The 24,356-nt window shown below is 36.9% G+C and overlaps 1 protein-coding gene and 1 long non-coding RNA gene across 2 annotated transcripts in view; one reads left to right on the forward strand and one right to left on the reverse strand.

Annotated features, from left to right (window-relative positions):
- The window catches only part of NVL (nuclear VCP like), a 42,978-nt gene extending 23,255 nt beyond the window's left edge, over positions 1-19,723 (forward strand). The window contains exons 19-23 of the mRNA XM_069800056.1: positions 7,406-7,512; positions 11,863-11,939; positions 13,419-13,507; positions 17,586-17,656; positions 19,477-19,723. Coding sequence (XP_069656157.1) covers positions 7,406-7,512; positions 11,863-11,939; positions 13,419-13,507; positions 17,586-17,656; positions 19,477-19,521 — 389 coding nt within the window. The 3' untranslated portion in view covers positions 19,522-19,723. The remainder of the gene's footprint in view (positions 1-7,405; positions 7,513-11,862; positions 11,940-13,418; positions 13,508-17,585; positions 17,657-19,476) is intronic.
- LOC138688548 (uncharacterized) lies at positions 12,820-19,511 on the reverse strand. The gene is made up of 2 exons (XR_011327411.1): positions 19,417-19,511; positions 12,820-19,382 (listed from the first exon to the last, which is right to left on the reverse strand). It is a non-coding gene; the product is annotated as an uncharacterized lncRNA (long non-coding RNA).
- Positions 19,724-24,356: the final 4,633 nt, after the last annotated feature.

Below are 24,356 nucleotides of genomic sequence, written 5' to 3' on the forward strand. Positions count from 1 at the left end.
GTCAAGCTTTGATATTGACAGCTGTCTGTGCTCCCTTGCTGGCTTTTCAGTTTTTGGTAGCTTTTGCAGTTCCTGCAGCATCTTCGTAGTTAATAAGCTACACACTGACATCTGCTTTGTAATCATCATGTGGTTTGCAACCAACTTTCTGCCTTTTTTTTTTTTTTTTTTTTGTATTACGGAGAAGTCTTGTGTTTTGTACACAGCAAGAAACTTGTCTTTTCCTGAATTTGAACTCCATCTAGATGCTGAGCGTTAGAAGGAAAGGACTTTGTTGTCAATATAGAAACATATGCTTGTGAAGATTTTGCACTTCCTTGGTTATAAGCGTTATCTGAATATTGCAACTGAAATTAATTACAGGGTTACTAGTCTCTCTTGGTAAAACCGTACTGGTGTAGGTACCAGAATTTTGGAAAGAACCTTTGCGCCTAGAGCACGTATTTGGCAAATTACTGGTAACAACAAGACACAGTTAGTTGATTCATACCTGCATGTATTAAGTATGGACAAGATGTAGAATTCTGATGAGAAATGGCTTAACAGGGAAAAATAGTAGCATAGCTACTTTGAATATAAACTGGAAGATGAGAAAGTTAAAAACTTGACAGATTGCTTGGGTCCTATAGATTAAGGAAAATTTGGTCTGAAATCACCTAAAATAAGCAACTATTTTGTTTTTTTCCAAGGCTCAAAAAATTCAAAGATTTTGAGGAAAATTCTCCTCTCTCTTGAATTCTTTGCACCATGAGAGACTATCAAGCCTTCTACATGGTGAAGTATGGCAGTAGATGCTTAAATCTGTATCTGCTTGTAGAAATTCTTTGATTTAAAGTGGTAAGTTTTCCTGGCATGAGCTTGATGATTCTGACCTATTTAATCTAATGTAGAAAAGAGAATAAGGTTATGCAATGTAGCACATCTATATATAGGTACAGTTGGATGTACCAAGAGTGTTAGTACTAGTGTCATCAAGTTGCCTTAGGAAAGAAATCTCTTGCTAAATTAGTTATGCTAGTGCAAGTATTTATATCAAGCAGCCTTTTTTGTTAGTGTTTCTCAGGGGCTTCGTATCTAATTGTTTATGACAGTAAACTTGTCATTATCTCTGACTGGTAGTGTGGGGTGTGAATTCCAACACCATTGAAGTTGAGGAAACATCCAGCTTGACTTCCTGCAGTGCCACCTCAGGTGTACCACAGGTATACATGGGATGAATACTTTTAGGGCCAGTGTGTGTATGTGGCACTGTTCTGAGGTAACGCCTCCTCTTGTAGATCTCATTTTCATGCATAGATGAAATAGACATTTGTGCAGTTGTTAATCCATCTCTTTATAAGCCTTATACTGCATGCAGTTTTATCATTATGTTGATATAAAGTACCTTTGTAATGGTTTGGGGATTTTTCTCCCCCCCCCCCCCCCCCCCCCCCCCCCCCCCAGTTTAAAAAAGTCACTGTTGCCTTGTTGAGCTGCAGTGGTAAATGTACTGTTTTACTATACTGGAATAGTTAAAATTACAAAACTTTCCTGAGTAATGCAGGTTGAACTAATATTTGAGGGAAGCTGGGAAATTTGTAAGGCATGAAGTCAGCAGTATATTACTAGCCAGTGACATGGATGAAAAAAGTGAATTTGAGGTAAAATGCCAAATGTAAAGAAATTGCAAAGGCAGGCATAACAATTGTAATCATCAAATTGAAGAGTATAAATGTATCTGCAAATTCTGTAAATGGAAATGAATGGTATCTTGATAAAGGAGTTGTTTTGCCAACACAATAAAATAATTTTTTCTGAACAGCAAAGCTTGATACATCCAACTTTTGCTAGAGGAGGCAGTTATCTATGCAGTTTGGATCTCTTGCTTCAGAAGGATATCAGCTGTGTGTATGAATAACGCTTTGGATAGGTTTAGACTACAGACTTTTGCTGTGATATTTGCATTTGTCAGTGTGAAGAAATGTAGTTTCCAATTGATGCAGCTTTTATCAGAACAACTTTTACTGAAGTTGTAGTTAAATTGGGGAAACCGATTTAAACCACGACATCCTCGTGTAGTTTATTTACCATTTATGGGGCTTAGGAAGAGGCAGTGTTCACCAAACTAAATTTTGCTAGCATGATCTGGGTAATTAATAGGAGCACACTGCCGGTAGAGAACAGTGAAGTCTGTGCTAGTAAAGCTCTCTTAACGCCCTAAGAACAAAATGTCCAAGCAGGGACCTGTGGGAGAACCATAGCTTATACTGGCTAGTATATTTAAATGATTCCCACAAACAATAAAAGTTGTGGTGCCTGAAAAGCTCTTGTGCTTATAAGTCTGACATTTGTATGAAAGATTTTTCTGTCATAGTTATCTCGAATAGAGGTACTGGGAAGTTGTGTAATACAAATCTAAATAATACGTGTGTCCCAGCAGAACTTCCTGGAATCTTCCACTGGGCCAATATTGTGAAGCATGAGATCTCATCTTTTTTTGATCCATGTTAGTATAATTTAATGGAAGAGAAAATGGCTTTTCAAGATGCTTCATTTCTAGAGTGGTTGCATGCATTCTAGCTTTTACAGTTGGTTGCTGGTACTGTTCATGACTGTTAGTGTATGTTGAGAGCATTGTAGTCTCAGAGGCCATCATGCCAAAAGAAGAGTCTTCTCTCCTAAAAACACCATTATTATAAAGAATAATAGTACTAGCACTAGGGTAGCAGTGCCTCAAACAGTTTTGGCATCAAGGTATGTTCCTGGTACAATTGTGCCAGTGAGGTGTTAGCACCTGTGACAAGGTATTATTGTGAAATGGTGGTGTTTTATATACCCTGTGGCTGAAGAATGCCAAATTCTTTTTTTTTTATAATAGCCTTTAAAGACTTGGAACACTCTAATTCCCGTTTTGCCAACAGGGCAGGCACAATAGATTGGTTCCTTTGTTTATCATATACAATCCGCAAGTGGTAATTCTTATTCTGGCAGTGCTGAAATAAGCCTTTGATCTGTCCTTAAAAGCAGGATATTTGAATGTTTTTTGCACTTAGTGACTTTGAAAGTCCTCTATAGCTCTTTCTTGACTACTGCTAAATTAGCAGGGATGCAGTATTCCCAACTCAATCTCTTTCCACCTAAATGCAGAACCAATGTCAAACTTTGTCTGAAAAGGATTAAACTTTTAAAGCACTCAATGTCATTAAAAAGAGACGGGGCGGGGGGGGGGGGGGGGCAGAGGCAGAAGTGTCATGTCCTGCTAGAAACTTTAGGGGTCAGAATAATTATATTATTTTTCAGTCTACTTCCTTCCCTAAATCCAAGACTAAATACTTACAAAACCATCAAGCACTACTGTTAACTAAGGTCTGTAATTTCCCACAATTTTCTAGTTACCAGTGTGAGTTTCAGTATTGGATACTGCTGCTTTCTGCTCTCGTCTTACTTCCCCAGGCTGTGAACATTCATAAACTCTTTAGAGAAATACTGACCAAGGCATCAGCAGCATTTTCTATGGGATCTAAGGAACTGTATGTAACCCGAGGAAACAGACAAGAAATCAGTGAAACACTACAAACTGATAGTGATTTAAGGTTGACATAAACTGTGATGATGTCTTTGTTTTTATTCATGGGGTTTTTTCCTAGCTTTTTAAAATTCTGTTATCTTAGAGCATGGTCCTAGTTTCAGTGAGTTCTATTTTTCTTTAGCAAGTTTATGTTAGTTTTGTAGAGCTATTCACCTGAACAACATGTTTTGAAACAGTAAAAAAATAATCTTCAGTCTCTGACAATAGTTACAGTTTTGGTTTGTGTTTTTTGTTTGTTATGTTTATACCTGTTTATACATGTTGCTGAATTAAAGGCAAGATAAGATCTAAAAAAAGCACCTAATATGTGAGGCATAGAACAATTTCTTTCATGATAGTTCTAATTCACACAAATTATATTTCTGCATTTCACCAGCCCTTGAATGTTATCTATCTCTTACAGTAACTTTAGTGAGTTCATTTGTTGTGTAGGGAGCAAAGTTGTTAACTGCAGTGTTCATCTGGACAGCGTTCACCTTTTAGGGCTTCTGAGCCTTTGTTCCAGAGCATCACAAATGTGGGGGCCTTGATCTTGTATGCTTCAAATATAATTTAAAAAAGCGGTAGTGAGTATAGGAGAAGTTTGATGGACTCAGCACAATAGTTGTTGTTGCTGGTATGCACCGAACTTTCATAAACATTGTTGACTCCTGTACAGTTGAGATAAGACATGAATAATCAACTGGAAATTAGTGTGAGACTAATAGATTTTATTATAGGACAATAGAATGTCACATTATAGAGATTCATGTAAAGATACTTTCAATGGAATTTAATGAAGAGGATAGAATTTTGTAGTTTGGAGAGCAGTGTAGCAAACTGAAATATTACATAATTCTCTAGAGGCTAGTGCCTGTTTTAACCTTTAAAAACATAGCAAGGAATGGATGTACTTTAAATGTCTTAATATGTAATTTTGCCAAATTATTTGGAAAATGGTACTACTGTCTTCTAACGACATAGTCAACACCATTGACTACATCAGAAAGCCAAGGCAGAAATTTATTAACGAGACATTTCTTTTAATAGAAGTATATTCTCTCTGTGAGACAACTGCTTGGAAAAGAAATGCTCTGTGTTATCATGTTTCCATGTTTCACTTTCAAACTTCAGAGGTAATGATAGGCTTTGAAAGAGGTTACTATGATAACTACCTTAATTTCATTAAAATGTTAAATGTAGCTAAAATTAGTTGACTCTGTTTAGATAAGTTTTGAGATAATAGATATGGAGAGAACATTATGATTTATCAGGATGGAATGCTTTGAAATTCCTGAAAGGGGAGCATTATTCAATTCTTTTAAACAGATACGAAGTGCATCTAATGAGTGAGTTTGACCAATGAGTAAATACTAATTTTCCGTGTTATGTGACTTGGATTTTCAAGAACTTCAGGCCCATCCAGGTTTGAATCAGCAGAGTGAAGTGAATTGACTCTTAAGGAGATGGGGAGTGTAGATCTGTGCATTAAACTTTGGTATGGTCCTCTCATTGTAAACCACCATCACTGCAGCTTATTGAATTAGTACAAGTTGTGGTAACTCTTTGAATGTGGGCAATGTAATCGTTTACGTACAAACAGATGAATGCATCTTTAGACTGTATCACTAACTTTGTATCATTGGACAGATAGCGTGGCAAGTGCCGTGTTCTCAGCATGCAAAATGGAAACAGTATTTTCCATATCAAGCTTAGTATTTTTAAAGAGCTTTTGAAGCTTTAGAATGGGGAAGTTATCAAGTGCATGGTGTTCTAATGCAATCCCTGTTGAGAGTATTTGTTTTGATGTTTGTAATTGATCTGTTGAGTGAACTTTGTCATCTCATCTTAATAATGTGGCAAGACTTCTGTCCACAGAGACACAAAAACAGGAGAGTGCACTTGTGCCAAAAGCAAGATAAAGTATCATATAGCCCTATGACACTATGCACACACATATAAGAAAGATGTTTTCGTCTGGGCCTGCCATGGCAGGGATTCTGTTTAACTTTTGTTTCATCTGCTCTGGATTAAATTAATACATCAAGTTCTTCCTTTTTTTCTCACCATTCTTGTTGCATTCGCAATAGCTGATTTTTGCCTACATAGATGCCTCTGGCCATGACTGCTGTATCTTGGGGAAAAAAATTTGCTTTTGTCCAAGAAAAAGACAGTGGAGCGATTTTTAATGTATGCATCTCATTCTACTTTTTGTCCTTGAGTGTGACACCTTGAGGTGAGAGAAACTTGAACAAAACTATGCACATCTTTAAAAAGTGAATCAAGACTACCTTGTGATAGGATTGGGTAGTTGGAGTCGTGACAGAGTTAAACAAACTTTTTTCATTTGCAAAAAAGGGATAGCTGTGCTTCCGTGCCACTGTTCTGGGGTTTGGGTGGTGGGTTTTTTGTTTTGTTTTCTTTTCTTTTAAACGTCTGTACAGTAGGGATTAACCATTTAACTTTTCTCAGTTCTTCACCTTTAATATGCATGTAGTTTGTCTGCTAGCTACATTTTGTGAGGAGGATGTAATGATTGTAGGGGTGTTTACAGCTTCATTTAGAGTCCTTGATAGTTTCCAGCTTAAGACTTAGGTGTAACTTTGAACTGTTATTTTTGGATTGCTTGCAATAGCTGCTTAACACATCTATATAACTTACAGGCTTCAAAAAAGTACAGTTTTCTTTGTATCTTCTGTGGGTGCTTTTGTGACTTTGCTGTTCACATTACTGTAGTATGTAGGATTTCATAGAATCATTTAGGTTGGAAAAGATCTTTAAGATCAATTCCAACCCTTACCTAACACTGCCAAGGCCACCATTAAACCATGTCCCTAAGTGCCACGTCTATATGTCTTTTAAATACTTCCAGAGATGATGACTCAAAAGAATTCCTTAGTGAAATAGAGCAATACTGTCACTGGTTTGGGTAGATGGGGAAATGGGGCATCAAGAAGCATTTGGAAACATAATCCAGGCAGTTTCTGCTGAAATACAGACAGGAATTGAGGTCTTTCCCAGGTTATATGCCCTCTTTGTATCTCTTGTTAATACCAATATTCCTTAGTATTTATATCCTGACTTACTGTTTGTGGAAGTTCAGTATTGAAGCCTGTAGTGCTAAAAGGCTGCTAGACATTTCTATTACATTTAAGCTTTGAATGGTTTTCTAGAAATGTTTGCGATGATTTTTGGTTTCTTAGTTCTCCACACGTAATAAAATTTGGAGTCTGTAGTTCTTCCTGGGAGACAAATTCTGTACTTTGCAGCTGCATTTTGTGGTTTCATGGGTTTCCTATTTTACTATTCAGAAAATTAATAGGTAGTAGAAATGCAAATGTCCAGTGAAATTGTTTAGATATTGATGCTTATGATTGGCCCTGTGTACTTGTTATTCTTAATTTATCACTGTGCCTTTCAAGCAGATTTGCAACAGTTAATATGGGTAGAGTTCCTTCCAACAGAACAAACTAGAAGCATTTTTTTCCTTTGTTATGAATTAATGTGGAATTCCTCACTTGACCATGCTAGGTATGACAGTAAAAATGTTCTAGTACTGTATTGCTAAAGATAGTTGTCTTCATTTTTGAAGAGATGAAACTAGTATTTATGAGCCATCTTTGAGCAGATGTGGCTTAACTGTACTGGGTAATAGAGGCTCCTACCTGACAGAGATGAAACTATTTCAGTCAGCTATTTTAATGCTCAGAGCTTCATATCATGGCACAAATGCTTCTTTGAATCTTGGTACAAGTATGCATGTATTCCTTCTTCTGTGTACGCTTTTCTAAGGGTGTATCTCATTTCAGGATAATTTTTTCTTTTTTTCTTTTTTTTTTTTTTTCTCCCCTCCCTAAGATATCATTGACCCAGCTATCCTGCGTCCTGGTAGACTGGATAAAACGCTGTTTGTGGGTTTGCCACCACCTGAAGATCGACTTGCTATTTTAAAGACCATCACCAAAGTGAGTATTTAGAAATAAATCCTTATCTTGAAGCTCAGTGGAATGATTTAATATAAATTAAATTTTACAGAGAATTGCATAATCCTGTCTCATGAAACACTTTCAGATATTACATAAGGTCATAAAAATAAACCGTCAGCCACATTTGCTGTTAAATTTGCTCTGAGACTGCAAGGGCTTGATAGATCTCGAGTGAAGCAAACCTGTTAAACATAGAAGCTGCTGCCTTTACAGTCACAGTTTGAACAGATTTAATTAAAAGATTCCTATCTGTGTGAGTAATGGGCCTCGAAGTGGTTTGTAAGCTTTTTGGGGGGGGAGGTCCACACATTCACCAAAATGATTCACAATCTCCAGCTGTATTTGCTCAACAGTAATTGTGACACTTAATTGCCTTTAGGATTAAAGGAAGCTTGTGATGATAGAGGTTGTAGGTCAAAGTAAATGTGAAAATGTAAAATACCTGCCTTCATGGGTCCTCCCTGTGGTTAATGGCACATTCTGCCACTTCAGAGATTTGGATTATAGAATTCTATTTGAGTATTTCTCTTAAGTACGGTACAGTAGTAACCAAGGCCTTAAAAAAAGAACATACAAAGCATTATGAATTACTCAGATATTTCCTACTTTTTCTAGTAGATCAACAGTGATTGTTAAGAGCAGGTGTTCTATCAGATTATTTTTTTTTTGAGCTGCAAAGGAGACCAGGTCTTCACTATAGAGAAAAGGTAGCACTGTATTATGGAAAGTGTGGCAAAAATTATTTAGCAAATTTGTAAAAAGATAATTCAGACTTGCATAAGCATAAAGTTGTGGTGTACACAATAGTTAATCCATAGGAGAATTCAGAAAGTGAGAACTCATTCAAGCATGTTCCTTCATGCCAAAATGACTGTTCAAAAGTCAGACTTATTACAAATTCAGGATGGTAGACTTTCCTTCACTTGTTCTATGCATTACTTCATGGAGGAAAAAAAGTAAGTATGCCCCCATTTGCTATTAGCAGTAGAACAGTTTATTGTTTCTAAGTTTTATAAAAATAGTTAAAACTTTTTACAACCCTGTTCTTAAAGATGGTTGCTGTTTGAAAGACCTAGAGGGAATTTGAGTGTTACATCCATGAGTAATTTTTCAAACATACTGTAAGGAATTACGGCTTTTATTTTACCAAATTTATTTTTAAAGATAACTCAAAGTGTTCTTTAAAAATTGGGCTTATATGATTGTTCTGACTTAATACAACCAACCTTGTTCTTCTGGAAGAAGTGGGTAGTAAGGGTCTAGTCTAGTGACTGTCTAATCAGAGAAGGATTCTGGTACAGAGTTTACATCTGCTCTGTTTTTTAATGTACAGGTGTTGAGCCTTGCTCTACCTAATTTTTGCCAGAAAATCTTTGGAGATTTGTAACTGTCTCAGATGCTCTCACTGTAATTAGTGGTGTAGGAAAATAGTGCAGCAAAGCTTGGTGCAAGACTTCATGGGAGGGGAAGGTGGTATTAAACACTGATTTGTCTCACACTGTCATAGATTTCACTTGCTAATGCTCGTCACAGCCACATATAGTCACCCAGATGCATGCATCCAAGTGGTAGGGCCAGGATCACTTGTGTTCAACACTGAGAATAAGGAACTCTGTGTTGAGGCCTCATTTCATCTCTTGGCTTCCCCTTGACTGGCAATGACAAACTGGTTGTTAGAGAGAACTGTTTTCTGGATTCCCTTTAAGAATCAAACGGTTCAGAATCATGCTTACTTCAGCTGCCATAAATCTTGGGCGAGGTTGCTGAAAAGTGTCTTTACTACCTCCTTCTGGGAATCTTTGTGGCTACAGTCTTATCTTCCTGTTGGGATAACACCAAGAGGAGTGGCACATGGGATGTGCTAACCTTGTCATTATCCTGTTATCAGAGTGATTTGCCTTCTCCTGACAAACCATCTTTGCTGTGCCCTTACCTGATTATGGGTCGTCTTGTGATGTAAGCAATGCATTGCATAGTGTTTACCAGCTTGGTTCCTGCGGATCCTGTCCTTAGTTATCAGGGCATGTTATTTTTGGAATGCCAGATACTTCCGTGCATACTTAATTCAAACTAGTCTTAATATTTTGGTTACAAATCTTTGTAGTGAATGAGGTGTTAAGTCTTTAATGGATTTTTTTTTTCTCAGCTCTTAATTAAGAGGCCAGCAGAAATGAGATACAAACATTCTCTGAATGAGTCTTTTCCTTGCGTGTTTCCATGTTCATTCCATGAGGAGGCTGGTGCTGTTCTCACTACTTCTGCAGTCACCAGAGTTCTCATAAAGCTAGGCAAAGATTTGTTTCTAGTGCTAAGAACAAGAAATAGGTTGTTACTTTCTTTAAAAATGTATAGGAGTTATCTGCAAGAAGAACTTGGAATATGGAGAGAAGAAAATATGTTAAATTAACTGAAATGCCTTTTTTTTTTTTGTCAGACTTCATCCATGCATTCTAGGTAAGGAAATTTGAAAAATCTGTGTACAGCAACACTTGCTTAAATATGTGCTCAGGGCTAGATAAAACAAAATGTTTGGTGCAGATGTGGGTGGCTTCTGGGTGATGGTATGCGTTCCCAGAAATCTCCAAGGAATACATGTACAAGACGTAGAAACTGCGAATCGTTGCTAAGGGAAAACATGGATGCTTACAAAGGCAGCATGAGGAGTAGAAAAGGGAGTTAGGGGGAGGAATATGTTGTAAGGAAGACAGACAGCTTGAACGTAGGTTGAAGGCTTGTTGTGAAAGGGTTTTATTTCAGTTAACTTGTACAAATCAGTCATTTTCAAATTGCATATTAATTATGTAAGAGAAGCATGTCTTCACCTGTTTAAGTTACTAGTGTACTTACATTCCTGCAAGCTGTATCGAGCTTCTCTGGTGCACATACTGCTGAGCTTGTCTCCAGAGCAGGCGGATCATCCCACTCAAAAAATGGCTAACATATGTTGCTACTCAAAGCAATAGGTAAAACATTTATTTTTAGCAGAGAAGGTGTCTCTCTGGCTTGCAGTCTTGTACAACAATTACTAAAATATCCCATATGAAATTGTATGAGGCTTCCTTGTTTCCAGGTTGAAGTCTCTTCTTTCAAGATGTTTCAAAATCAGGCTGTTCCTTTGTCTTTTTGTTGGTTTTTGGTTTTGGTTGGTTGGTTTGTTTGGTTTTGTTTTGTTTTTTTTCCCCTTTCTAACTGGTATTCTACCAAAGATTCATCCAAGATTGCTCCCTTACTCTGCCTAGTCCTTGATTATTCTACTGTCTGTTAAGTAGTCAAGGGTTTTAACTTGCCAGTTACTATACGTTTTATTTTTTTCTTTTGAAGGTGTTGTAGATACGTGGTATGTTAGTTCACCTGAAGAAGTCAGAAAAGAATTATAAGAATTTGTACTTTTCTGTCAAATGAGTTTCTGGCAGAAATACATCAATTGTACCAAAAAAATGCCCTTTCATGTCTAAACTCAGATATTGTTTGATACTATAGACATCTAGAATCTCTGTACTACCATGATACTACTTTACTGTTGTCTAAGGGTAATAGGGAGATCTCCATGCTTACAGTGCTTGAAAATTTTGTGGGCTAGTTTCAAATATAATTTATAGCATTTAATATTTTTTGCTGTTGGAGATGTAAAAATAATAACAAAAGAAACCACTTCTGGGATCTTGTGGAGGAAGCAGTAATAATATGGAAGAGTAGTGTCAAAAAGTCTACAGGAGTATCTACAGTATATGTAAACTTTTATGAAATCCAGAATGGAAAACTTTTTAAGTTTGAAAATGTATGTCTAGAACATAAAAGATATATAATTAATTCAGTCTTCAAGGTGAGATAAGACTAAATCTACATGCTTATTGCTTAGCTATTTGATTTCAACACATAGTAAAACTAGAGGAAGTTCAGCTAAACAATGCTGTTGATGTAACCAGCTACTTAAGGCATGTCCACATATGGAACAGTGTCAGCCTTACATTGCCCTGTGACAGGCTGGCCATCATTTTGTTAGAGAAAACCTAATCTGTTGATGGGAAGCTAAAATTTAGCATTACTTATTATTTCATAATTAAATGTTTTTAAGGCAGGTTGTCCTTCTTGCCGGTTTGAGATTAAAAATGTTAATATTTGTGGATATTTCAGGGAATTTGTCAGACCCCTATAAGATTCCTGATTGATGAAACTTAATCACTTTGGGGATGGCATGTGTAAAAAAAAAACAAACAAACAAACAAAACCCCACAAAAACCAACCAAACAAAAACCCCAACCAAACAAAAAACAAAAAACCCCCACAACTTTTCTTATCTTTCTCTTTTTATTATCTCAACTCCTTTAGGACGGCACCCGGCCTCCACTAGATATTGATGTAAGCCTTGAAGAAATTGCTTACAGTCAACATTGTGATTGTTATACGTGAGTAGCTTCTAGTTTTGACTTGAATATATTTGATGTGCTGTACCAACAGTCTTCTGATGTGTGATAATGTGTGTTATGTTGTGATTATCAAGAGGATCTCTTAACTTTCAGGGTTTATAAGCCTTTTCCCTTATGCTATTTTTCTTGCTTTCACTTGTGTTTTTTTCCAAGGAGTTGGTAGGAATATAGGGCAAATATGCTAAAGTCTCTTTCATCTGGAATAGTCCTCTTCATGTAATCAGTAGAGGCCTCTTGGCTTTGCGTGGTTTTATTTTACAATTCTTGCATACACTGAGGATAAAAGAGCCCTCTTTAAGTTGTGGACCCATATACAACGATGATGAAAGCAAATTGGTTAAACAACCATAACCAACTTGTTCTGTCACACAGTTGAAAGCAGCGTGTTTGACAAAGTAATGAGGGCCTATTTCAACTTGTGCTTTGGGAATACCGAGGTGTGTGGTTTTTTGGGTTTTTTTTGTTTTTTTTTTAGGAAAGCTTGATGGCCATATCTGTCAGAATAATTTGGAATTGTGTTGTACAAAACTTCAAAAAGCTTTAATCTATTAAATGATTTATTAAGAGTTAATGATTTTCTGAAGTTCACAAAAGATAAAGTTTATGACATGCTGCTTGTCACAATATTGCTTTTGAATCTTAGAAATGGAAGCTATCACCAATAATGATATTTATTTTGTCATTGTTTCATATTTGGGAAAGATGAGTACTTTTTCTTTGCCCCTTTCACTCACTGTCTTTTGGGGGGGGGGGGGATTGTTTGTTTGGGTTTGTTTGGGTTTTGGGTTTGGGGGTTTTTTGTTCGTGGGGTGGGTTTTTGTGGGCTTTTTTGGGTGGGTGGGTGGGGTATGGTTTTGTGTTTTAAATACAGCAGTATTCCTGGCACCCCAAAATGAAACATAGGGAGTTAATTGTGAAAATTTTCTTTGGTTCAATGACTTGTACCATTTTGAAGGCTTGTGAAAAGTTCAACAGCTGGAAACTGAAAACAAATATTTAGAAAGACTGATCTGACCATGTTCTGTGGATACTATTATTTTAAGAGGATGTTAACTGTTGATGCAGCTTTGAGCAAGCAGCTCTCTTTTGTAATAATGGGTGATTCCATTTGAATCTTTCATAAGACTGATAAAAAAAAAAATCAAGTTCCTACCAAGTAGCACAATATTAATCAATCTTTTGGCATTTTTAAGGATGCTGGGTGGGGTTTTTGCCTCTCCCCTTGCCTCTCATTTATTTGATTTTAATCTGTGGCTAAAATCTGGAGGACGTTACTCCATAATGAACATTGCAGCAGTGGGTTGTCCTCGGACCTCTTTCCAATGTTCTTAAGATGAACCTTTATGACAGCACAACCAGCCTCTTACCATCATTTATAGTTTCTTGCCTTTCTATATGCCATTAGCTAAAGACAAGAGAAATTTATCCTAAAATAACCTATTCTGTTTGTATCTGTAGAGGGGCAGACCTTTCTGCTCTAGTGCGTGAGGCTTCAATTTGCGCCTTGAGACAGGAAATGGCCCTGTGGAATACTCAAAGCAAGAAAGGTAAGAAAGCTCTACAAAAACCTTAACTGAACAGTGAGAAGATAAATGGAATGTAAAGTATTTAAGGTAGTGCAAGACAAGCATAAAGGTGTACATGCTGTATGTAAATGATTGATGACTTCTAAGCCAAACAAAAATTAAGTCAGATTTGTTTCAAGAACACATAAGCATATTTGAAGTATACGTAGGGGAGAGTACAGGAAAAAATGGTTATGCTGGAGGTTCAGCATAAAATTTTTTTCTAAAAGAATTGAACCTTGTAACCTTAAAGAAAAGTTTATGTTAAATGGTAGTATAAACTGACAGTTTATGTACTAGACTGAATGTCTTTGCCAGATTTCCACATCACTATCAAAGACTAATTATACTGACTTATTTGCAGATATGAGTGCAGTTGTAACTGCACACATACTGATCACATACCTTTGGTGCAAAATTGTACTGTGTAACTGAATCCATGCACCTAGTAGTAATGGCACTAGGAAAATCTGAGTGCCATTTTTTATCTTAGGTGTTTAGCTTATCAGTGGCTCTTGGCAGGACTTTAACAGGGAGTTATAAATTGTTTCAAGTACAATGTCTGCCCTTTCCATATCTCTCTGCACTTTTAAGTTGTATTTTCCTGTTTTTTAAATTATTCTTTTTTTCTGTGCAGATAAGAAAACATAATTGGAAATTGAAACTCTTATGTAAAATGTGTGTGTATCTAGACTTTTCCCAGTAATTCTGTTATTCTACCCTTAAGTCAAAACGCAAAGCTAAGATGGAATTGTGACTTTTCAGATGATGTCCTTGGAAAAGATATTAGGCTTTCATTATGCCTCTGATTTCCGAGAACCACGCTGGAATTTTAATGGCTTTGAATCATTCTTTTTGCTCTAGTACATAACTAGTCCCATCTGTTTTTTAACAGTAGGTTAACAGAACAGAATGTTTGTATTTCTTGTTTTGAGGGAACTAGCATGTTCATTGGGGCCGGGGATGGAGAAACAAACTATAAAAACCTTCACTGTTGTATGACTTGGTTACCCATTTTGTTTGCTGTAGATGGAGAAAGCTCTTGATTTGAGATGGAAATTTCTGAATTTATCCTGTTTGTTTTTATAATTACCCAGAATAGACCAGGCTCTATTCAAAGATGCTCATCACTTGAATTCAGCCTTCACATTTAGGACTGCAGCCTGAGCACTTCTTATATGGATGTGTTGGCAGCCAGCAAGTCCATAATATATGCATAGCTTGATTGGCATGTTTATAGCAGCTGCTTGTTTGTGATGTCCTTGGGTTTAGATTTCCAAGATGTCAGCCCTGGCTGGTATGAAAGTGTATGAGGTGGTTTCTGATTTGAGACCTTGTTCATTTATATCTTCAAAAGGGTAGTGTGTGTACACAGACTGGGGAATTTCACCTTTCAGTGTTACCACAGGACAAGCACAACTGACTGCCTTCCTATGCTCTGTACATGACTGTAGATGTGTGCTTTGTGTCTTCATCAGTCGCTTTGGAATCAGCTGGCTGAGATCAGTCCTGCTCCTTTCTATTCTGTAGAAACTCTGTTGCAACTTCCTTGTTATACCTGGTGTTCTCCCTCTGGAATAAATTCAGGGGTGTGTTTTTCTTAACACTCAACAGTGGTTTGCTTGAAGGGACTTTTTTATAGTGAAATGGAAAGATATCCTTTTTGTGATATTTCTTATAGGAATCCACAAATTCTACTTCCAACTTGAACAGTCCTAGGAGAGCTGATTATGTTAGTCACTGCAGTCTGGGAGTTGCCAGATATTGCAGTTTGTCTGGGGGAAGAAGGGGGAATCTTAATAAAGATTGGGCAGACTTTCAGTTTTATGAGGTCCCTCTGGAGTTCCTCATTATTGGCCCAGCATTTGACTGCCCAGAAGAGTTCAATATCATTTGCAAACTTGGAGTTTCCACTTCTGGGTCCTGTTTTCAAACCACTGATGAAGATGCTGCATAAAACAGATTTCAGCACTGATGCCAGAGTGGGACCCTACTGCTGCCTGTGCCCAATCCTGAAAACTGACCATTAAGCCTTAAGCTCTATTTTATATCCTTTAATCAGCTTTCAGTCCACCAAAGAATCTTTTCTACAATTCTTTGGAGTTCCCAGTCCTTTGGTGGGTGTAACAAGTTACACGATTTAACTAGCAGTTCTGTGGTCTCATAAACAAGTTCCTTCAGAACCTTTGGGTGAACACCATCTGGTCTTGGTGACTTACTGTTAACATCTCAACTGACCTATTTTAGTTTAATACTTCCTGTATATTTATTTCAAATAGATCCAGTTACAAAGAATGTATAGGGTATGAGACTCTCTTGACACTTTCAGCTGCAAAGACAAATGCAGAGATTTCATTGACCTTCTAAACTATGACCTTATACCGGAGTGTCCCTTTTGGGATTTTTTTTTATTTTTTTAAGAGATAGCCAGTGACCCCATAGCACCTGCATAGTCTGTAAAGCTGATCTTCTTAAGCACAGAGTCTATGAGACTTCTTGTTACAGCAGTTAAAAGCGAGTATGGTTTAACAAGTGAGATTAATTAAAGACTTTGTGGTTGAATTTGAAAAGCAAGATCTGGTCCTTGTTTGATACTTTCAAATTAAGAGGAAAGGGAACCAGCTATCCTTAACTTACCTACGTAAATAGAAAAAAAAAATCTGACTCAATCTTAATTTGGTTTCTGTGAAAGACCCAAATTGAACTCTTTTTTTTTTCTTACTACAAGTAGTGTTTCCTTGAGGAAATAAGTTAAAATGCTCATATTTTAAATTTACATCTTCATTTATACTGGTATAACTTTATATGGTAATGGGAATCTTGAATAAGAGCTTCAGAGAATTGAGATGAGAGAGCAGCAAGGTTGTATGTTTAGTTCAGTGAACTTTAACCTTCATCTTTACTTTAAAGCAGGTAATAATAATTGTAGACTATTTGCTGTTCTGTTTTATACCTTAAACAAGTTCTCATCTTTAATTTAGTGCCTTCTATCTGCTATGTAGTCTTTTGCTGTATCAGCAGATTTTTGTTAAACTCAGACATCAGATATATTAATGAGGAATCTTAACAGTTTTTTCATGTCAGCACATCCCATTTCACCTTACAAAGATGTATGCAAAGGTAGTGGCAATACGTATCTGTGGAAGAAAAAGTGTCTTAATGAAACACATTTTAAAAAATGCACCAAATTGACTCTAAAGACATAATTTTTGTACCTCTATCTTATCTGATACCTGTGCATAATGTTAGCATTGTAATGAATCTGTATAGGATTGGTATCTTGGGATTCTTAAGTCTAGATTAAACCAGGCACTTGCTTGTGAGAGCAAAGGTATCGATGATTTATTTGAGGTATGCTTACATTTTAGCATACTAAAAAAAACTGTTCAAAAGGTTGGGATTAGGAATAATTACTGTGGATAGCTGCATTAAGGTTAAAAAGGCAATTTGCATAAACTTAAATAGAGGGAGTTGTAAAAGTGAAAGCTTTCATCATGTCTGGGTAATGCTGGACAAGGCAATGATATGAAGTCACTTGTTTAGGAATTGAGCATCCTGCAGTAGAATTAGAATGGTAACAAAATGTTTTCTAGGTACTTACTAAATAATACTCTGTAGGGAAGCTTAATATTAAATATGTATAGAAAATGAAGGCCAGAACTGGAGGCAGCAAGATTAGAGGCATTCACTTCCAGAAGGGTCAAGGGACTTGAATTCTAACTGGATTTGATGTAAGCTGCAGTTAACTTGGCATCTTTGAAATTCTCAATCTGCTGGTGGAAACACTAATACCTAAAATAACTTTCAGAAACAAGTAAGTATTCCTTGGCTTAAGGTGCAAGGGATAGAGGGATTAAGATCTTCCCAAAGATCATAGACAGGACGCTACATAAAATACAAGAGTTCAGGTGTTCCTAACACTACTGAATCAGATCTCATCCAACTGACTAGCACATGCAGTTAGTTAGGTTTCATGAATGCTGCCTTGAAATACATGCAACAATCATTTGATTGTCACTTGCCTGCAATTTTATTAATTTATTATGCTTTGTTCTTTAAGGAGAAATCAAGATCTCCCGTAAACACTTTGAAGAAGCTTTTAGGAAAGTGAAATCTTCAGTATCAAAAAAGGTAAGATAAGCTGCAAGTGTGCAGGCCTCACTACTCCCCTAGAAAGGACGCTCTTTTTATGCTGGAGACTGGTGGGAATAGTTAAGGTTGCACTATACTTGCATGTATTTCAAACTGACACTACCTGTTTCTGCATTAAGCAAACCTGATGTTTTTTTACAAGGTCAGAAATTAAAGTCTCCCTTTTCAGCTGCAGATGATGCATTGCATGTAGACTGATTATGATGCTATCAGGGTTATCTCTTAGTATGGCTCCTTGGACTTCTCATTGACATTCCCAGATTAGTTACTGACCTGACCTTAACATCTTATGTCCGTGGAATTTTCATTTAAAAGTTGAGGCCTTTAGAGTATACCACACCTTGCCACAACCTTTTTTCCCCCCTAGATGGATGTGACACCCAAAGATGCTCAACCATTTCTGTTAACGTGCAAAAGGCAGCATTTTGAGATAGGACGTAAAATACACTTTACCATCTTAGTTATTTCTTATCACTCTTTTCAGTATTTGCATTTATCAAGGAAGTTTGTTTTAAAGGTTTCCTTATGACCTGTTCTTTAATAACTGAAAGCTGTTCAATCATCTTACTGTAATTGAGAAGTTTATATATAGAGGAATTGTTATTGCTGCAGAGCTTTTGCATATAGGTCTCTGTGTTGCCAAGAGTCTACTGCAGCCAAAATACATTAATATATTCACTTTGAACACTAGCCAGAGAGAAGTTAACTAGTTAACTATTTCCTTTCATTATTATTGTATGGTGATGGTCAGTGATCTTTGGCTCCAAGACCCTTTTAAAGATGGTATTGGTGGTTGTTTTCTTCCCCTCTGCTAATTATTAAGCAAATGGTTCAGAAGCAACAGCCACAAAAACTTAAAACATCCCCTCTAACATGGTAATCACTGCTAAGTGTTAGTACATACTCTTCTGGTTCTTAGGAGTTAACCAGAAATGTCATTCTGCATCTCAAAGGCAGCTTAAATGTCCCATGTCTCAGAGCCCTATATTTCAGTTATATCCATCTGAAGAATTTTGTTAGGTATTTTGAAATATCTTTTGGAGTACAAGAAACTCATCTCCCATTTCCAGATGCTACTTCTTATCTGCTACACAAATTGAAGCTGACAAAAACTCTCTACATACCTTCTTATGAATACGGAAAATAAAAAAAGCTGCATCTCACCGATTTAGTGCTTCTAACACTTTTCCTTTTCCCTCCCATACACACCTCAGTTCCATTAACTTCCTTTTGGTTTAATTGGTTGACTCAAGACAAACCAAAATAAGTTGTTCTTAAAACTATGGACAGACATCACCTTCTGAAGCCAGTTATTTCAGTGGAAGTTAACATCTTTAAATCATTCTATTCCTCAAAACTGTTATTTGAGTGATTCATGAAAAGGATTAAGGAACTAGCAAAAGAAGATCTTGTCAGTTCATTTTGGCAGAACTAGGTGAGGGAATAAAGTATCAATTCAGCAGTTCCCCTGGTAAAGAGGGCAGTATCTTCTTAGTGAATCTGCAATCTGAACGCAGCATGGCAATATTAAGTCTAAGTGTGCCAAAGGCTTCTCTTAACTACATATCATTGGTGACTATCACTGGAGAACCTCATTTATGAGCCAGGGTAGCGGGCTATTGCCTTATTTAGGTTTTTGTCTGTAAATGTTTTAAAATATAGCTTGTGGCTCATATAGCTGGTTTGTTTAACAAAGTGAAAGTCACTTGTAAAAGTGACATATAAAGTCACTTTTAAACATTGCATGATTTTTTACCATTGTCTGAAGTATTTTTTCTTTCTCATCTTGGCACTCTTAGGATCAAATAATGTATGAAGAACTGCATCAGTCACTGTGCAGGTGATACATTTGGACAATTCCCAGGAGAGACTTAATTCTACGTTGGTGGAGAGTTTTGTAATACCTGCGCCTGATTTCAAGAGACAGGTTTGAAAGAAGCTGTACTCAATCTCTCAACTTTTTAAACTGTACCTGAAAAAAGGTCATCATAACCTACTGCTCCAAACCATCCTTAACTACTTCCAGAATAAAAGATACAATACACACTTCCTGCTTATCACCATTTAAATTTTAAAAATGAATGCTTTTACTGCTAAAGAGCTAATACCATTCTGAACATTTCATGCCCTTAATCAGAAATCCCTCAGAGGGAGTCAAAGTGTTTACACTGCTCAAAGACCTGTTTTCAACCATAAATGAAAACAGCTGTTTTCAAGAACGATGACTCTGGAAGAATCACTGGGAGAAGACAGCTGTGAAAGTAGACTGGGAAAGTGCTGCACTGTATGTTATCATACCATGAATCATGCCTTTCCCAAATACAGTGACACATTGATTGTGCCAGCACTGGTTCTCCAAGCTTCTAACAGCTTCCCTTCACTTTATCAAAAGAAACTATCCACAGATGGCAAGATGTCTTAAAGTTATCTAGGAGAGAATAAAGTTTGGAAATCTGAGAAGTGCTATGGTATTGTGATTTAATAGCCACTTAAAAAACATTTGAAACAGTAAGTTATCTAACAAGCTGGTTCTCAATTTATTTTTTAACAAATCTGCAACAACAAAAAATTCTATTATGGATTTGAATTTCTTAACTCACATGTTTTGATATCCTCTGGAGGAAGGAAAACGTTACTGTTTTAAGAAACAGGCCAAGAGCCTCAAGTTTGGGGATTTGGGGGGGCAGGGGGGTTAAATACAAGAAATTCCATCTTGGAAAGAGGGTCTTGGAAACATAATTTTCAGCATGAGCAAACTGGGAAGTATCTGAGTTAAGACAAAACACTGAAATGTAAGAGACACCAAGCAACTAATTTCTGAAACCTACAAGCCTTCATGGATTTTTTTACCACTGTCATCATTCTATGAAGTTCTTTAAGGATTAATGTCAGTTCCTATCTTTGATCAGTCTTATTCCTTCTAAAAGCACTGCAGCCATCAGTCAAGGATCAGAAAAGGAAATGGATGATTTCTGCTAGCAAGTTTCATAGAAAGTCTTTTAAGTTGGATAACACCAAACTTTAAATAATTTTTAAAGTAATGAAATTTCCATGTAAAAAACAGTAAAATAGTTTTTGTAAGCAACATTTATTCTGTAACCATCCCCCCTACTTTAACATTTAAGATGGAGGAGATCATTTAATCTCCTACTCAAATCATAACTTTGTTTAAACAAATTGCCATGCTTTACTAGATGTGACCTTGAACAACCTGATCTAACTTTAACCAACCTTGCCTTGAGAGGGAACAGTGCCTTACATCTTAAGAGTCTTCTCTGAATTGCCATCTGACAAAAGATTTTGTACATTTTTCCCCAAAGGTAAATGTGGAAGACTATTACAAATAACTAATCACAACATACTGGGGTTTTAAAAATACTGACGCTCAGGGCAGCTTGTACTTACCACTGTGACTTTTGCACAACATGGTATGATACTTCTTCCCTCTTCTAGGGAAGCCTGAGACTCAGTGACTCAGGTTGTGGGCCATATGACTAACAAATGAAGTCCATGCATATAAAGCAGAAGATGATGTGTCTGCTTGTAATTGTAAATCAGGCTTGTAGCTTCAGAAATTACTGTGATTCCCAGAAATCCAAGATGAAGGATCATAATTTTTTCTCAGAGTAGTTTCATCTGTGGATGTTCATTACTGTGAGGCAATGCAATTAGTACATATCAGTTAAGTGACCAATTTTAATGTAAAAATCTTATCTAGATGTCATGTACAGATCTATATAAAAACTACCCCTGCTACATGAACTTTTTCCTGTTTTAGCTCTAAATCTACAACTTTGCAGTTTTTTTACCACCTTTAAGTAAAAGGTTTTTGCTTTATAGGAAGCTACAACTGTGAAAGTAAGCTGTGAACTCTTTCAGTACAATAATACACTCAATTCACTTCAGTGTTTGAGAGTTGACCAATGAAAAAAGAATCAAGCAGGAGCCCCATCAAAACAGTATACGATACCTCAATTATCAATTTTGAAACTGTCACCCATTCTACTTTTAGATATGGTAATTCTAAGGGCCATTGCTGTTTTTACCTGCCTGCAGCATGCATTGGTTTCAAAACAAACTATATATAAAAACTCAAATCAGGAATTAAAAGAGGTCTAACTGATACACTTATGTAATACTATTTAGAAATATCTGTCATCCTTTCTTGGGAAAAAAAGTGTGGCAAGCAAGCCACTCTACAGTTGAAAATAAATAACCACATGACTGATTTCTCCTTTATGGATATATAGAGGAAAATCCTGCTACCATGCTTAAGGATAGCTGCAGTTGATGAGTTTATGAAGGAGTAGAGTCCTTAAGCCCCAGCATACTCACCTAAGAATTTTCTCCTCCTTCCCTCTTATGATGGTATTATTCCTGTGTATATATGGAACAAGAAAGCAAGGTAGGACTTGCAAGGCAAGACCAAGGAGGAAATACTGTTCAAGTAGTAATAACAATATAGTCTTGTCAAGAGTTCTAACATAAAACATATGTTTAATGTACAAGGTGTCTGATGATGATTCTTCTTAACATGTGAGGAAGTGGGGTGCAGGAGGGTTTGAATTTACAAGAAAATCTGAAGTTGAAAGGCAGAAAAAGCCAGATCAGTCAAGTGTCCATATCGCGTTTGCTTACCTTGTCTGGGCTGCATGTGTGTCAAGGAGCAGACAAGGGTAGGCAACTGAACTCTATTTGACTGTTCACACAAGGAAGTGCTGCACCCACACTGCTACTTTTTCTTGGGGGAAATTCTGCTTAGGGTATAGTACTTATCACTAAAAAAATAACTTGATAAGAAATAAAATGCAAGATTCCTTGTAATTGTACACAGAAAAGGGAATGCTTTAAGGAACAAGCCTTTTCATGCAATAGAGACCACTATGTTCTGCATATGCAGCTACCACCCCTCCTAGCAGACATGCCTAGAGGAGGTTTTCCCTCTAGTCATCTTGTTTCTGTTGTGACAAGAAATTGTTCATCATGCCATTCTTCTGTCCCTTTTCCTGAGGCTAGCCACATATCTAAATCACAAGAATGATTCTGTCCCAGAGCATATTAGATCCTAGCTTAAGCATGGATAGGGGCAGAGGCAGTACAGGGAACTGTCAGCAGGAAAAAACAACTCCACACAACACTGTCTTCATTCTTGGCTCAATAGGAAACTTTTTCAATGTTTTTGTCCTCACTGAAGTCTTGTATACCACTGCAGGCTTGATTGATTGTGAAATAGAGGATTTGATAGAGAAGAGATAATTGTGTATGTAGAGTTGCAGGTTGCTATACTAAAGGCCTATCTGCATGATCTAGACACACCTATTTGTCAGATTGTTTTCCTGGGACCTTGCAGAAGCAATCTTGGCAGACCCAGAAGTGGCTCCTGTGCTTTGCAATGTGCAAGCTCAAATACCAGAACTTGCTTTGCCTTAAGTCTTTTGAGATACTTTCAAATTACAGAGGAGTACACTTCCCAAAAGCTGTGTCTTAGACCACTTATCATGCAAGATCACTACTTGAAAGTGACTTTTCTCCCATTTGTCCAGCAGCATTACTATGGCAGTCTGCAATCTACAGCATTGACATTATTGTTGCTGAACCTCATCGTTAAATAAGGAATGAACAGCTTTAAGTTCTACTGTGGCATGCCACCTCATCTAATACAAGAATAAATGCCAAGAAGGCAGGGGTGAACCACTGAGCTCATTACCTAGCAGTGTCCCCTTACCTAGAACAGATCCATTTCTCAACCTCTGTAGACTTTTAAGTATGTGTTACACGCTTGCTGGCTACATTTAAAGACTTAATCAGAGGAATTCTGAGATGCAGAACCAAGTCTTAACTACTTTTCAACTGACTTCTGGTTCCAGGTGGGAAGTCTTGCCCTGGATCTGAAAGTATGGAGCTCTGTAGCCAGAAAGATGCACCCATTTAACACGTTAATTGGCCACTGTTGTGGAACAGACAGGTTCAACAGCAAAACAAGAATGCCAGAGTACCCACGCCTGTCCTGTGGGAAAACTCATGCCTAGTATGATCAGATTCCAGAATGCATTACTTATTCCACTTACTTAAGCAGCTTCAAATAATTGGGGGAGGGGTGTTGAAAGCCATGCAAGGCAGTTTATTCTGAAAACTTAAGTTAGTCTGAAAGCCCTGAAGGGGATTCAGACCTCTCCACAATTTACCTGCAGCTAAAATACTTGGATGATATGTTTAACACAGCTGACCCAAAGTCAGCTGTGTTTTGACAGTTAAACTCCTAGCTGATTTCACGTGAAGGAGAGGTTTGCCAAACTGAGAATCTAGTAAGATGCTTTAGTTGCACAGAAAGGAACAAACAATAACAAGCATGTAGGAAGGCCAAAGTTGACTCATGCCATCTGAATAGATTTATAAAAAAAAAAAATTGGGTTAACTGTCAGGGTTCTTAATGCTCTTTAGGTTTTATTTGTTCTTCACTGGTTAGTCAAAGCTCCCTGCAACTTTCAGATAAAATATTTCAAAAATTATACAAAGCTGTTTCTGCCAGATACATTTTAATAGCATTAATGAAAATTATTTAATTTGTTAAAATAATGTTTCTGATTTCTGTGCCATGCCTTGGCCTAAACACCACATTATGACTGGAAAAAAAATAGTTATTCATTTAGAATATATCAAACACAGACCAAGTAGTCCA

Source organism: Haliaeetus albicilla, chromosome 13 (assembly GCF_947461875.1).
Source record: "Haliaeetus albicilla chromosome 13, bHalAlb1.1, whole genome shotgun sequence".
Classification (NCBI taxonomy): domain Eukaryota; kingdom Metazoa; phylum Chordata; class Aves; order Accipitriformes; family Accipitridae; genus Haliaeetus; species Haliaeetus albicilla.